This window comes from Oncorhynchus tshawytscha, unplaced genomic scaffold (assembly GCF_018296145.1).
Source record: "Oncorhynchus tshawytscha isolate Ot180627B unplaced genomic scaffold, Otsh_v2.0 Un_contig_3330_pilon_pilon, whole genome shotgun sequence".
Lineage (NCBI taxonomy): Eukaryota > Metazoa > Chordata > Actinopteri > Salmoniformes > Salmonidae > Oncorhynchus > Oncorhynchus tshawytscha.
In genome coordinates, this window is record NW_024608096.1 from 5001 (window position 1) to 19832 (window position 14832).

At 48.7% G+C, this 14832-nt stretch overlaps 1 protein-coding gene across 1 annotated transcript; it reads left to right on the forward strand.

Moving 5' to 3' along the window:
• The first annotated feature begins 3729 nt into the window (after nt 1-3729).
• Nucleotides 3730-11662, forward strand: LOC121843267 (cilia- and flagella-associated protein 47-like). The gene is made up of 9 exons (XM_042312869.1): nt 3730-3887; nt 5530-5613; nt 5755-5908; nt 5991-6498; nt 6870-6924; nt 8927-9107; nt 10262-10423; nt 10547-10715; nt 11361-11662. Exons 1-9 carry the CDS (start codon nt 3782-3784, stop codon nt 11571-11573), a joined length of 1632 nt encoding a protein of 543 aa, XP_042168803.1. The 5' UTR covers nt 3730-3781; the 3' UTR covers nt 11574-11662.
• The last annotated feature ends 3170 nt before the right edge of the window (nt 11663-14832 follow it).

Consider the following 14832-nt stretch of genomic DNA (forward strand, 5'->3'; position numbering starts at 1 on the left):
CCTAAACCACCTGTCTAACCCTAAACCACCTGTCTAACCCTGAACCACCTGTCTAACCCTAAACCACCTGTCTAACCCTAAACCACCTGTCTAACCCTAAACCACCTGTCTAACCCTAAACCACCTGTCTAACTTTAAACCATCTGTCTAACCCTAAACCACCTGTCTAACCATAAAACCCTAAACCATCTGTCTAACCCTAAACCACCTGTCTAACCCTAAACCACCTGTCTAACCCTAAACCACCTGTCTAACCCTAAACCACCTGTCTAACCCAAAACCACCTGTCTAACCCTAAACCACCTGTCTAACCCCAAACCACCTGTCTAACCCCAAACCATATTTGTCTAATCCTAAACCACCTGTCTAACCCTAAATCATCTGTCTAACCCTAAACCACCTGTCTAACCCTAAACCACCTGTCTAACCCTAAACCACCTGTCTAACCCTAAACCATCTGTCTAACCCTAAACCACCTGTCTAACCCTAAACCACCTGTCTAACCCTAAACCAACTGTCTAACCTAAACCACCTGTCAACCCTAAACCACCTGTTTAACCCTAAACCACCTGTCTAACTAACCCTAAACCACCTGTCTAACCCTAAATCATCTGTCTAACCCTAAACCACCTGTCTAACCCTAAACCACCTGTCTAACCCTAAAACTGTCTAACCCCATCTGTCTAACCCTAAACCACCTGTCTAACCCTAAACCACCTGTCTAACCCCAAACCACCTGTCTAACCCTAAACCATCTGTCTAACCTAAACCACCTGTCTAACCCTAAACCACCTGTCTAACCCTAAACCACCTGTCTAACCCCAAACCACCTGTCTAACCCCAAACCACCTGTCTAACTCTAAACCACCTGTCTAACCCTAAACCACCTGTCTAACCCTAAAACCACCTGTCTAACCCTAAACCACCTGTCTAACCCTAAACCACCTGTCTAACCTAAACCACCTGTCTAACCCTAAATCATCTGTCTAACCCTAAACCACCTGTCTAACCCTAAACCACCTGTCTAACCCTAAATCACCTGTCTAACCCTAAATCATCTGTCTTAACCCTAAACCACCTGTCTAACTTTAAACCACCTGTCTAACCCCAAACCACCTGTCTAACTCTAAACCATCTGTCTAACCCTAAACCATCTGTCTAACCCTAAACCACCTGTCTAACCCTAAACCACCTGTCTAACCCCAAACCACCTGTCTAACCCTAAACCACCTGTCTAACTATAAACCACCTGTCTAACCCTAAACCACCTGTCTAACCCTAAACCACCTGTCTAACTCTAAACCACCTGTCTAACCCTAAATCATCTGTCTAACCCTAAACCACCTGTCTAACCCTAAACCACCTGTCTAACCCTAAACCAACTGTCTAACCCTAAACCACCTGTCTAACCCTAAACCACCTGTCTAACCCTAAACCACCTGTCTAACCCTACACCACCTGTCTAACTATAAACCACCTGTCTAACCCTAAATCATCTGTCTAACCCTAAACCACCTGTCTAACCCTAAACCACCTGTCTAACCCTAAATCACCTGTCTAACCCTAAACCACCTGTCTAACCCTACACCACCTGTCTAACCCTAAACCACCTGTCTAACTCTAAACCACTTGTCTAACCCTAAATCATTTGTCTAACCCTAAACCACCTGTCTAACTCTAAACCACCTGTCTAACCCTAAACCATCTGCCTAACCCTAAATTACCTGTCTAACCCTAAACCATCTGTCTAACCCTAAACCACCTGTCTAACCCTAAATCACCTGTCTAACCCTAAATCACCTGTCTAACCCTAAACCACCTGTCTAACCCTAAACCACCTGTCTAACCCTAAATCATCTGTCTAACCCTAAACCACCTGTCTAACTCTAAACCACCTGTCTAACCCTAAACCATCTGTCTAACCCTAAATTACCTGTCTAACCCTAAACCACCTGTCTAACCCTAAACCACCTGTCTAACCCTGAACCACCTGTCTAACCCTAAACCACCTGTCTAACCCCAAACCACCTGTTTAACCCTAAATCACCTGTCTAACCTGTCTGGATAGGTATAACAGTGTAGTAGTGGATCTGAAGGGTCTGGATAGGTATAACAGTGTAGTAGTGGATCTGAAGGGTCTGGATAGGTATAAACAGTGTAGTGGTAGATCTGAAAGGTCTGGATAGGTATAAACAGTAGTGGTAGATCTGAAAGGTCTGGATAGGTATAACAGTGTAGTAGTGGATCTGAAGGGTCTGGATAGGTATAAACAGTAGTGGTAGATCTGAAAGGTCTGGATAGGTATAAACAGTGTAGTGGTAGATATGAAGGGTCTGGATAGGTATAAACAGTGTAGTGGTAGATCTGAAGGGTCTGGATAGGTATAAACAGTGTAGTGGTAGATCTGAAGGGTCTGGATAGGTATAAACAGTGTAGTGGTAGATCTGAAGGGTCTGGATAAACAGGGTAGTGGTAGATCTGAAGGGTCTGGATAAACAGGGTAGTGGTAGATATGAAGGGTCTGGATAGGTATAAACAGTGTAGTGGGAAAGTGTGGGAAAGAGGTAGAAAGGGTTGGAGGGTAAGGGGAAGAGGTAGGAAGGGTTGGGGGTAAGGGGAAGAGGTAGGAAGGGTTGGGGGTAGGGGAAGAGGTAGGAAGGGTTGGAGAGAGAGGAGAAGAGGTAGGAAGGGTTGGAGGGTAAGGGGAAGAGGTAGGAAGGGTTGGAGGGTAAGGGGAAGAGGTAGGAAGGGTTGGAGGGTAAGGGGAAGAGGTAGGAAGGGTTGGAGGGTAAGGGGAAGAGGTAGGAAGGGTTGGAGGTTAAGGGGAAGAGGTAGGAAGGGTTGGAGGGGAAGGGAAAGAGGGGAAGGGTTGGAGGGTAAGGGGAAGAGGTAGGAAGGGTTGGAGGGTAAGGGGAAGAGGTAGGAAGGGTTGGAGGGTAAGGGAAAGAGGGGAAGGGTTGGAGGGTAAGGGGAAGAGGTAGGAAGGGTTGGAGGGTAAGGGGAAGAGGTAGGAAGGGTTGGAGGGTAAGGGGAAGAGGTAGGAAGGGTTGTAGGGTAAGGGGAAGAGGTAGGAAGGGTTGAGAGGGTAAGGGGAAGAAGGAAGGGTTGGAGAGAGAGGGGAAGAGGTAGGAAGGGTTGGAGGGTAAGGGGAAGAGGGGAAGGGTTGGAGGGTAAGGGAAAGAGGGGAAGGGTTGGAGGGTAAGGGGAAGAGGTAGGAAGGGTTGGAGGGTAAGGGGAAGAGGTAGGAAGGGTTGGAGGGTAAGGGGAAGAGGTAGGAAGGGTTGTAGGGTAAGGGGAAGAGGTAGGAAGGGTTGGAGGGTAAGGGGAAGAGGTAGGAAGGGTTGGAGAGAGGGAAGAGGTAGGAAGGGTTGGAGGGTAAGGGGAAGAGGTAGGAAGGGTTGGAGGTAAGGGAAAGAGGGGAAGGGTTGGAGGGTAAGGGGAAGAGGTAGGAAGGGTTGGAGCGTAAGGGAAAGAGGGGAAGGGTTGGAGAGAGAGAGTGGAAGAGGTAGGAAGTGAATAAGGACTGTCTGATACAGCAGTTGGATAAGGATGGACTCACAGTACAATGGTGGAAACAATGATTGTTGATGATTGCAAAGATTCATCAAAATCAATGACATTTTCCACTATCCATGGTTCTGAATTCTCTGCTATTTCCACACGTAACTAACCAAAATGTAATTCCTCCATCTGTCAGCTGACAATGATTTAGTTGTTGTTGTCCTCCCAGTTAGAACACTGGAGCTTCCAGCTGTGTGGTGAAGGCCTGACCCCTGGGAGGATGGAGCCTCTGTCTGTAGCCTCCCCTGTGGGATCTCATTCCTCCATCATCCTCCCCTTCAGGAACCCTACTGAACACCCAGCCCTGCTGCACCTCAGACTCACAGGTCAAACACACACACTGGACACACACTGGACACACACTGGACATACACACTGGACACACTGGACACACACTGGACACACACACTGGACACAGACTGGACACAGACTGGACACACTGGACACACACTGGACACACACTGGACACACTGGACACACACTGGACACACACACTGGACACACTGGACACACACTGGACACACACACTGGACACAGACTGGACACAGACTGAACACACTGGACACAGACTGGACACACTGGACACACTGGACACACACTGGACACAGACTGGACACACTGGACACACACTGGACACACTGGACACAGACTGGACACACACTGGACACACACACTGGACACACACTGGACACACACTGGACATACACACTGGACACACACTGGACACACACTGGACACACACACTGGACACACACTGGACACACACTGGACATACACACTGGACACACACTGGACACAGACTGAACACACTGGACACAGACTGGACACACTGGACACACTGGACACACACTGGACACACACTGGACACACTGGACACAGACTGGACACACACTGGACACACACACTGGACACACACTGGACACACACTGGACATACACACTGGACACACACTGACACACACTGGACACACACTGGACACAGACTGGACACACACACTGGACACACACTGGACACACACTGGACATACACACTGGACACATACCGGACACACACTGGACACACACACTGGACACACACTGGACACACACTGGACATACACACTGGACACACACACTGGACACACACTGGACACACACTGGACATACACACTGGACACACACTGGACACACACTGGACACACACACTGAACACACACTGGACACACACTGGACACACACACTGGACATACACACTGGACACACACACTGGACACACACTGGAAACACACTGGGCACACACTGGACACACGATGGACATACACACTGGACACACATACTGGACACACACACTGGACACACACACTGGACACACACACTGGACACACACTGGACATACACACTGGACACACACACTGGACACACACTGGACACACACTGGACATACACACTGGACACACACTGGACATACACACTGGACACACACACTGGACACACACACTGGACACACACTGGACACACACACACTGGACACACACTGGACACACACTGGACACACACTGAACACACACTGGACACACACACTGGACACACACTGGACACACACACTGGACACACACACTGGACACACACTGGACACACACACTGGACACACACTGGACACACACACTGGACACACACACTGGACACACACTGGACACACACTGGACACACACACTGGACACACACACTGGACACACACTGGACACACACACTGGACACACACTGGACACACACTGGACACACACACTGGACACACACTGGACACATACTGGACACACACTGGATACACACTGGATACATACTGGACACACACTGGACACACACACTGGACACACACTGGACACACACACACATATACAGTATGCATGTACAGACATAGTCCTACCCCAGACACACAGGGAAACAGTCCTAGTAGAGACATGATGGTAGTAATGGTTCATTCTCCTATCAGACGAAGAGCCCGGTCAGAAGAGATCAAGCCAGTCCTTCATCTGTGACAGGAAAGTGTTCTGCATCCCCCTCAAACAGACACAAGGTCAGTTCTTACACATCTCTCTGTCAAGCCTTACTTGAAAGGCATAGTTCCTCTGTTCTCCACGGTGTTAGCCTGAGTTTCAGCCAACATGTTAGATACACTAGTAAAGCTTGTCCCTCCTGTCCACCATGTTGGCTCCAGGTGTGCGTGTGTCTGCGGGGGCCAGTGTGGACATTCCTGTGGTGTTTGCCCCTGACTCCATGCAACTGCACCAGGCCTGGCTCCTGGTTCAGCTAGAGCCCCTCTTCAACCTCCCCCGCCTGGACTCACCACTCACCACGGCCCAGAGGGACAAGTCAGTACAGTGTGTGTGTGTGTGTGTGTGTGTGTGTGTGTGTGTGTGTGTGTGTGTGTAACAGGTGTTTCTCTGTGTACAGGTGTGTGGAGGTAGAGAAGGACCGGGTGCGTTTGGTCTCCTGGGTCTACCCCATCCATGGCATCCCAGAGGCTCCTCCTGAACCCTCTTATCCAGCGGTGATAGAATGTGAGGCTCGCGGTCGAGTGGAGGAGAGAGTGGAGGTGCTGTTGACGGGATGTGTTCCTGGCTCCTCCGTCAGCAACACAGACACAACCTTCATCAGGGCCCCCTCCTCCGTCAGCAACACAGACACAACTCTCATCAGGGCCCCCTCCTCCATCAGCAACACAGACACAACTCTCATCAGGGCCCCCTCCTCCGTCAGCAACACAGACACAACTCTCATCAGGGCCCCCTCCTCCGTCAGCAACACATACACAACTCTCATCAGGGCCCCTCCTCCGTCAGCAACACAGACACACTCTCATCAGGGCCCCCTCCTCCATCAGCAACACAGACACAACTCTCATCAGGGCCCCTCCTCCGTCAGCAACACAGACACAACTCTCATCAGCGCCCCTCCTCAGGTGAGATCACATCAACTTCACTGGAAATTAGGTTTGAAGTGAGTGTGTGTTGCACGTCATTGTGTGTGTTGTCGTGTGTGGGCCTGTACCCTGAGAGTGTGTGTTGAAGTGAGTGGGCCTGTACCCTGAGAGTGTGTGTTGTGTGTGGGCCTGTACCCTGAGAGTGTGTGGGCCTGTACCCTGAGAGTGTGTGGGCCTGTACCCTGAGAGTGTGTGGGCCTGTACCCTGAGAGTGTGTGGGCCTGTACCCTGAGAGTGTGTGGGCCTGTACCCTGAGAGTGTGTGGGCCTGTACCCTGAGAGTGTGTGGGCCTGTACCCTGAGAGTGTGTGGGCCTGTACCCTGAGAGTGTGTGGGCCTGTACCCTGAGAGTGTGTGGGCCTGTACCCTGAGAGTGTGTGGGCCTGTACCCTGAGTGTGTGGGCCTGTACCTGAGAGTGTGTGGGCCTGTACCCTGAGTGTGTGGGCCTGTACCCTGAGAGTGTGTGATGTGATTATGTAGCTAATTGTAATGCATCATTTCTGTCTCAACAGAGCATATCCAAGGTAACTTAGTCAGCTGACAATGTTCACAGTGTTCGTTAGCATAAAATGCTAACTCTGGTTAAGTGAAGTCCACTTGTTCATAATCGTCATAATAATCTCCTGACAACACACACATCATCATTCTCCTTGTAGGATGTGTCTAGTCTCCTGACAACACACACATCATCATTCTCCTTGTAGGATGTGTCTAGTCTCCTGACAACACACACATCATCATTCTCCTTGTAGGATGTGTCTAGTCTCCTGACAACACACACATCATCATTCTCTTGTAGGATGTGTCTAGTCTCCTGACAACACACACATCATCATTCTCCTTGTAGGATGTGTCTAGTCTCCTGACAACACACCTCATCATTCTCCTTGTAGGATGTGTCTAATCTCCTGACAACACACACATCATCATTCTCCTTGTAGGATGTGTCTAGTCTCCTGACAACACACACCTCATCATTCTCCTTGTAGGATGTGTCTAGTCTCCTGACAACACACACATCATCATTCTCCTTGTAGGATGTGTCTAGTCTCCTGACAACACACACATCATCATTCTCCTTGTAGGATGTGTCTAGTCTCCTGACAAACACACATCATCATTCTCCTTGTAGGATGTGTCTAGTCTCCTGACAACACACACATCATCATTCTCCTTGTAGGATGTGTCTAGTCTCCTGACAACACACATCATCATTCTCCTTGTAGGATGTGTCTAATCTCCTGACAACACACACATCATCATTCTCCTTGTAGGATGTGTCTAATCTCCTGACAACACACACATCATCATTCTCCTTGTAGGATGTGTCTAATCTCCTGACAACACACACCATATTGCTGTTTTGACAAAGTCAGGGTGGATAGTGAGTGTGTGTGTCAAATCAAATGCAATTGTATTTGTCACATGCTTGGTAAACAACAGGTGTAGACTAACAATGATATCATTAAGCAATAAGGCCCGAGGGGGTGTGGTATATGGCCAATAGACCACAGCTAAGGGCTGTTCTTAGGCACATCTCAACGCGGAGAGCCTGGACACAGCCTTTAGCCGTGGTATATTGGCCCTATACCACAAACCCCCCAGGTGCCTTATTGATATTATAAACTGGTTACCAACGTAATTAGAGCAGTAAAAATACATGTTTTATCATCTCTGTGGTAAACTGTCTGATATACCACAGCTGTCAGCCAACTTGGCTGTATACACAGAGTATCAGTACTGAGTCAATGATAACTTGGCTATATACACAGAGTATCAGTACTGAGTCAATGATAACTTGGCTATATACACAGAGTATCAGTACTGAGTCAATGATAACTTGGCTATATACACAGAGTATCAGTACTGAGTCAATGATAACTTGGCTATATACACAGAGTATCAGTACTGAGTCAATGATAACTTGGCTATATACACAGAGTATCAGTACTGAGTCAATGATAACTTGCCTATATATACAGAGTATCAGTACTGAGTCAATGATAACTTGCCTATATACACAGAGTACCAGTACTGAGTCAATGATAACTTGGCTATATACACAGAGTATCAGTACTGAGTCAATGATAACTTGCCTATATACACAGAGTATCAGTACTGAGTCAATGATAACTTGCCTATATACACAGAGTATCAGTACTGAGTCAATGATAACTTGCCTATATACACAGAGTATCAGTACTGAGTCAATGATAACTTGCCTATATACACAGAGTACCAGTACTGAGTCAATGATAACTTGCCTATATACACAGAGTATCAGTACTGAGTCAATGATAACTTGCCTATATACACAGAGTATCAGTACTGAGTCAATGATAACTTGGCTATATACACAGAGTATCAGTACTGAGTCAGTGTGTGTGTGTGTCCATCCATGTGTTAGCAGCAGGCTTCAGGCTGGCTCTAGAAGACTTCCTATGTGAGGTGTGTTATAACAGTGATGCTGAGCGGTCCCAGCTGGAGGGCTGTGTAACCCTGTCTCTACTGAACTGTCACAGAGACCCCCACTCTGGCATCGTCTCTCTCACCATCAACATCATCTTCACCCCTTACAAACCTCTCAGGTAAGGGAGATCACATAGACACACACACACACACACACACACACACAAACGTACGCATATTACACACACACACAAACACACGCATATCACACACACAAACACACGCATATCACACACACACACACACACACACACAAACACACACATATCACACACATACAAACACATGCATATCACACACACACACACACTGGCTCTCAGCTCTGCACCTTCTAGAAATCCAGGTAGCAAACTAACATCAGATAAAGTGCATGACTTAATTACTAATTACTAATAATTACTCTTCAGAGGCTGTATCTATTTGTGTTCCCCTCTCCCTCCCCTCCTCTACCCTCCTCTCTCTTCCCCCTCTCCTCTCTTCTCCACTCCTCTCTTCTACCCCCTCCTCTCTTCTCCCCTCCTCTTCCCTCCCCCTCCTCTCTTCTCCCCTCTCCTCCTCTCTTCTCCCATCCCCTCCTCCCCTCCCCTCCTCTCTTCTCCCCTCCTCTCTTCTCCCCTCCTCTCTTCTCCCCTCCCCTCCCCTCCTCTTCCCTCCCCTCCTCTCTTCTCCTCTCCTCTCCTCTCTTCTCCCCTCCTCTCTTCTCCCCTCCTCTCCTCTCTTCTCCCCTCCCCTTCTCTTCCCTCTCCTCCTCTCTTCTCCCATCCCCTCCTCTCTTCTCCCCTCCTCTCTCCTCCCCCCTCTTCTCCTCTCTTCTCCCCTCCTCTCTTCTCCCCTCCCCTCCTCCCCTCCTCTCTTCTCCCCTCCTCTCTCCTCCCCCTCTCTTCTCCTCTCTTCTCCCTTCCTCTCTTCTCCCCTCCTCTCTCCTCCCCTCCTCCTCTCTCCTCCCCTCCTCTCCCCTCCCCTCCTCTCTTCTCCCCTCCTCTCTCCTCCCCCTCTCTTCTCCTCTCTCTCTCCCCCCTCTCTTCTCCCCTCCTTTCTCCTCCCCTCCTCTCTTCTCCCCTCCTCTCCTCTCCTCTCTCTCCCCTCTCCTCCTCTCTTCTCCCCTCCCCTCCTCTCTTCTCCCCTCCTCTTCCCTCCCCTCCTCTCTTCTCCCCTCCTCTCCTCTCCTCTCTTCTCCCTCTCCTCCTCTCTTCTCCCCTCCCCCCTCCTCTCTTCTCCCCTCCCCTCCTCTCTTCTCCCATCCCCTCCTCCCCGCCTCTCCTCCTCTCCCTAGGTGTTCAGCTGTCCTGGCGGTTCAGTGTTTGACAGGTGGGCTCTGGAAGTTTCCCATCAGCCTCATCTCCACCGAGCCGCAGGTTGATGATGTCATCACCATTAACGCTGCAGGGCTACACAAGACCTCTGCTGTGGGCTTCAGACTGACCAGCCAGACCAGGTCAAGCTGTGTGTGTGTGTGTGTGTCTGTGTGTGTGTGTGTGTGGGGGGGGGTGTCTATGTGTGTGTGTTTCTCTGACACTTACCCTATCTATGTGTGTGTTCCTGCATGTCTATGTGGCAGGTACCCAGAGCCATTCACAGCAGGGTTCCTGCCAGGTGGGGGCAGTGAGTTCCAGGTGTGTCCCTCCTCAGGTGAGCTCCTCCCAGTGGGGTCAGCCGGTACCCTCCTCACCGTCTCCTTCACCCCCTCCATGTACAGCAAGAGACACCACGCTACGCTGCTGGTCCAGGTATGTCTGGCTAGTAACACACTACTACACGCGTAGCTAAAAAAGGTGCTTTCTAGAAGCTAAAAGGGCTCTTCGACTGTTCCCATAGGAGAACCTCTGGAAGAACCCTTTTGGGTTCCATGTAGAAATAAGATTCTTTCTACATAGGGTTCTTTCTATATAGAATCCAAAAGAGTTCTACCTGGAATCAAAAAATGGTTCTACCTGGAACCAAAAAGGGTTCTACCTGGAACCAAAAAGGGTTCTCCTATGGGGAAAGCCAAAGAACCCTTTTGGAACCCTTTTTTGTAGTGTAAGGATCAGGGCAACAGATATAGACACACACCTCACTGGCTGACAGATGCTCCCCCTCCCCCAGACAGCAGACACACACACCTCACTGGCTGACAGCTGCTTGTCCCTCCCCCAGACAGCAGACACACACACCTCACTGGCTGACAGCTGCTTGTCCCTCCCCCAGACAGCAGACACACACACCTCACTGGCTGATAGCTGCTTGTCCCTCCCCCAGACAGCAGACACACACACCTCACTGGCTGACAGCTGCTTGTCCCTCCCCAGACAGCAGACACACACACCTCACTGATTGACAGATGCTTGTCCCTCCCCCAGACAGACTGATTGACAGACATGTCCCTCCCCCAGACAGCAGACATGCAGTGGACGTACGAGGTGAAAGGAACCACGCCTGCTTACACCCCACCCCACTCTGCCTCCTCCAATGGGAACACCTCTTCCAGGGAACTCCCTCCCACTGATGTCCGCCAGAGGAACTTTGTGTCCCGGAACCTTCATCTCCCAGCCATGGCGAACTCCTCCCCCATCAAACACAGAGCCTCCGCCTCACAGATCAGATAGAGAGATTCTCACACTACACCCCCACCCCATTCCTGTGTCATTGAAATGATCATACAGGAGGTTTGAATAATTAAAGTGCCTGTACTTCACCTCGTTGTCATAATTAGATTTCTGTTGACCTCTGACCATATGGACATTCTTTTATGCACTTGGCATGACTTTGGAGACGTTCTCAGTCTGTTCTCAATTGAGATGTGTGTGTTCATATGCATGTGGGGGTGAACTCCCTCTTGTCATCCAGGCCAGTGAACCAGGGGTCTTTCTCTCACCCTGAATTCCAAGACGGATGATCTCCCCTCTAATTACTTAGCCTGTCATTTAGTCTTAACTGGACGAAACAGACTCTGGTTTAGAGACAGAGAGAGAGAGAGACATTATCTCATTTATTTAGGCAGCATTAATATTCACTTGTATTGATCATATCAGAGCGTAGGTTTGGATTAGGGAACAGATTGATCCTGGATCGAGATTAGAAGGAAAACAGCTAAGTCCTTCTCTGAATAATAGACTTCAGCAGGACACAATATGAAGTCACATTGACATCCCTTATGGGTTCACACAAAACACTGTTTATGATTGCTGAGTGTAGGCTACTATATTTGTCTGTTGTAAAGCCAAAAGTGATGAACATCTGGAGATTCTGGACCGGAGACTGTCTCTGTCCATTATCACATGGTACTGAACTCTACTTGAGACTGTCTCTGTCCATTATCACGTGGTACTGAACTCTACCTGAGACTGTCTCTGTCCATTATCACGTGGTACTGAACTCTACCTGAGACTGTCTCTGTCCATTATCACGTGGTACTGAACTCTACCTGAGACTGTCTCTGTCCATTATCACGTGGTACTGAACTCTACCTGAGACTGTCTCTGTCCATTATCACGTGGTACTGAACTCTACCTGAGACTGTCTCTGTCCATTATCATGTGGTACTTAACTCTACCTGAGACTGTCTCTGTCCATTATCACATGGTACTGAACTCTACCTGAGACTGTCTCTGTCCATTATCACATGGTACTGAACTCTACCTGAGACTGTCTCTGTCCATTATCTTGTGGTACTGAACTCTACCTGAGACTGTCTCTGTCCATTATCACGTGGTACTGAACTCTACCTGAGACTGTCTCTGTCCATTATCACGTGGTACTGAACTCTACCTGAGACTGTCTCTGTCCATTATCACGTGGTACTGAACTCTATCTGAGACTGTCTCTGTCCATTATCACGTGGTACTGAACTCTACCTGAGACTGTCTCTGTCCATTATCATGTGGTATTGAACTCCACCTGAGACTGTCTCTGTCCATTATCATGTGGTACTGAACTCTACCTGAGACTGTCTCTGTCCATTATCACGTGGTACTGAACTCTACCTGAGACTGTCTCTGTCCATTATCATGTGGTATTCTGAGACTGTCTCTGTCCATTATCACATGGTACTGAACTCTACCTGAGACTGTCTCTGTCCATTATCATGTGGTACTGAACTCTACCTGAGACTGTCTCTGTCCATTATCACGTGGTACTGAACTCTATCTGAGACTGTCTCTGTCCATTATCACGTGGTACTGAACTCTACCTGAGACTGTCTCTGTCCATTATCACGTGGTACTGAACTCTATCTGAGACTGTCTCTGTCCATTATCACGTGGTACTGAACTCTACCTGAGACTGTCTCTGTCCATTACCATGTGGTATTGAACTCTACCTGAGACTGTCTCTGTCCATTATCATGTGGTACTGAACTCTACCTGAGACTGTCTCTGTCCATTATCATGTGGTACTGAACTCTACCTGAGACTGTCTCTGTCCATTATCACGTGGTACTGAACTCTACCTGAGACTGTCTCTGTCCATTATCATGTGGTATTGAACTCCACCTGAGACTGTCTCTGTCCATTATCATGTGGTACTGAACTCCACCTGAGACTGTCTCTGTCCATTATCACGTGGTACTGAACTCTACCTGAGACTGTCTCTGTCCATTATCACGTTGTACTGAACTCTACCTGAGACTGTCTCTGTCCATTATCACGTGGTACTGAACTCTACCTGAGACTGTCTCTGTCCATTATCATGTGGTATTGAACTCCACCTGAGACTGTCTCTGTCCATTATCATGTGGGATTGAACTCCACCTGAGCAGAGAAGGGCCTGCTGTTGAGATCACAAGAGCAAAGTGGATGGTACCAGTGTATGGCTCTAGCTGACAGCTAGACAGGCTTCAGTTACAGACCTAGTTCAGCCTGCACTAAACCAGCAGGCTGAACAAGGTTAGAGGGAACTCAGAGCGCAGAGTTCCGAGTGTGTATATCACCTGTGAGAGCGATTAGCCAATCACGGCCGGGCACACGCTCCCAACGAAGCAACTGTCTCGCTCTTTGATGTGAAATCTAATTAATGCTGCAAAGCCCCTCTCCTCGCAGTGAGTATCCCCTGCCGTAAATGACAGGGGAGAGAGCAGGAGAGAGACAGGGAGAGAGAAACAAGCAGCTCAACTTTAGAGATTTCATCCTTCTCAGTTGAGCTCTCTTCTGTCTCTCTGTCTCCATGCACTGATGACTTCTGAAACCTCTTTTCTCTTTATCATCATGGGTCCTGCCTCACTGAGAGATATCCCTGGCTGTGTTTCATAAGTGTGTGTGTGTGTGTGTGTGTGTGTGTGTGTGTGTGTGTGTTGACTTGTTTTCATATCCTGTTTTCAGACCAGAATGTCCTGACAAGGCAGGAAACAAATGTAAATTCTGAAAAGTCAGGACATTTTGCGTGTAATTTCAGGTTTAAGGGTTAGGTTTGGGGTTAAGGTTAGGGTTAGGAGTTAGGTTTAGGGTTAAGGTTAGGAGTTAAGTTTAGGGTTAAGGTTAGGGGTAGGGTTAGGAGTTAGGTTTGGGGTTAAGGTTAAGGGTAGGGTAGGGTTAGGAGTTAGGTTTGGGTTAAGGTTAGGGGTAGGGGTAGGAGTTAGGTTTAGGGTTTGGAGTTAAGGTTAGGGGTAGGGTTAGGAGTTAGGTTTGGGTTAAGGTTAGGGGTAGGGTTAGGAGTTAGGTTTGGGTTAAGGTTAGGAGTTATGTTTAGGGTTTGGGGTTAGGGGTAGGAGTTAGGTTTAGGGTTAAGGTTAGGAGTTATGTTTAGGGTTTGGGGTTAGGGGTAGGAGTTAGGTTTAGGGTTTGGTTTAGGGTTAAAGTGGAACTGACAGCGTTCCAACTACTTTGCATCTATGAAACAGACCATCATAATATCAGTCAAAAATATAAAATT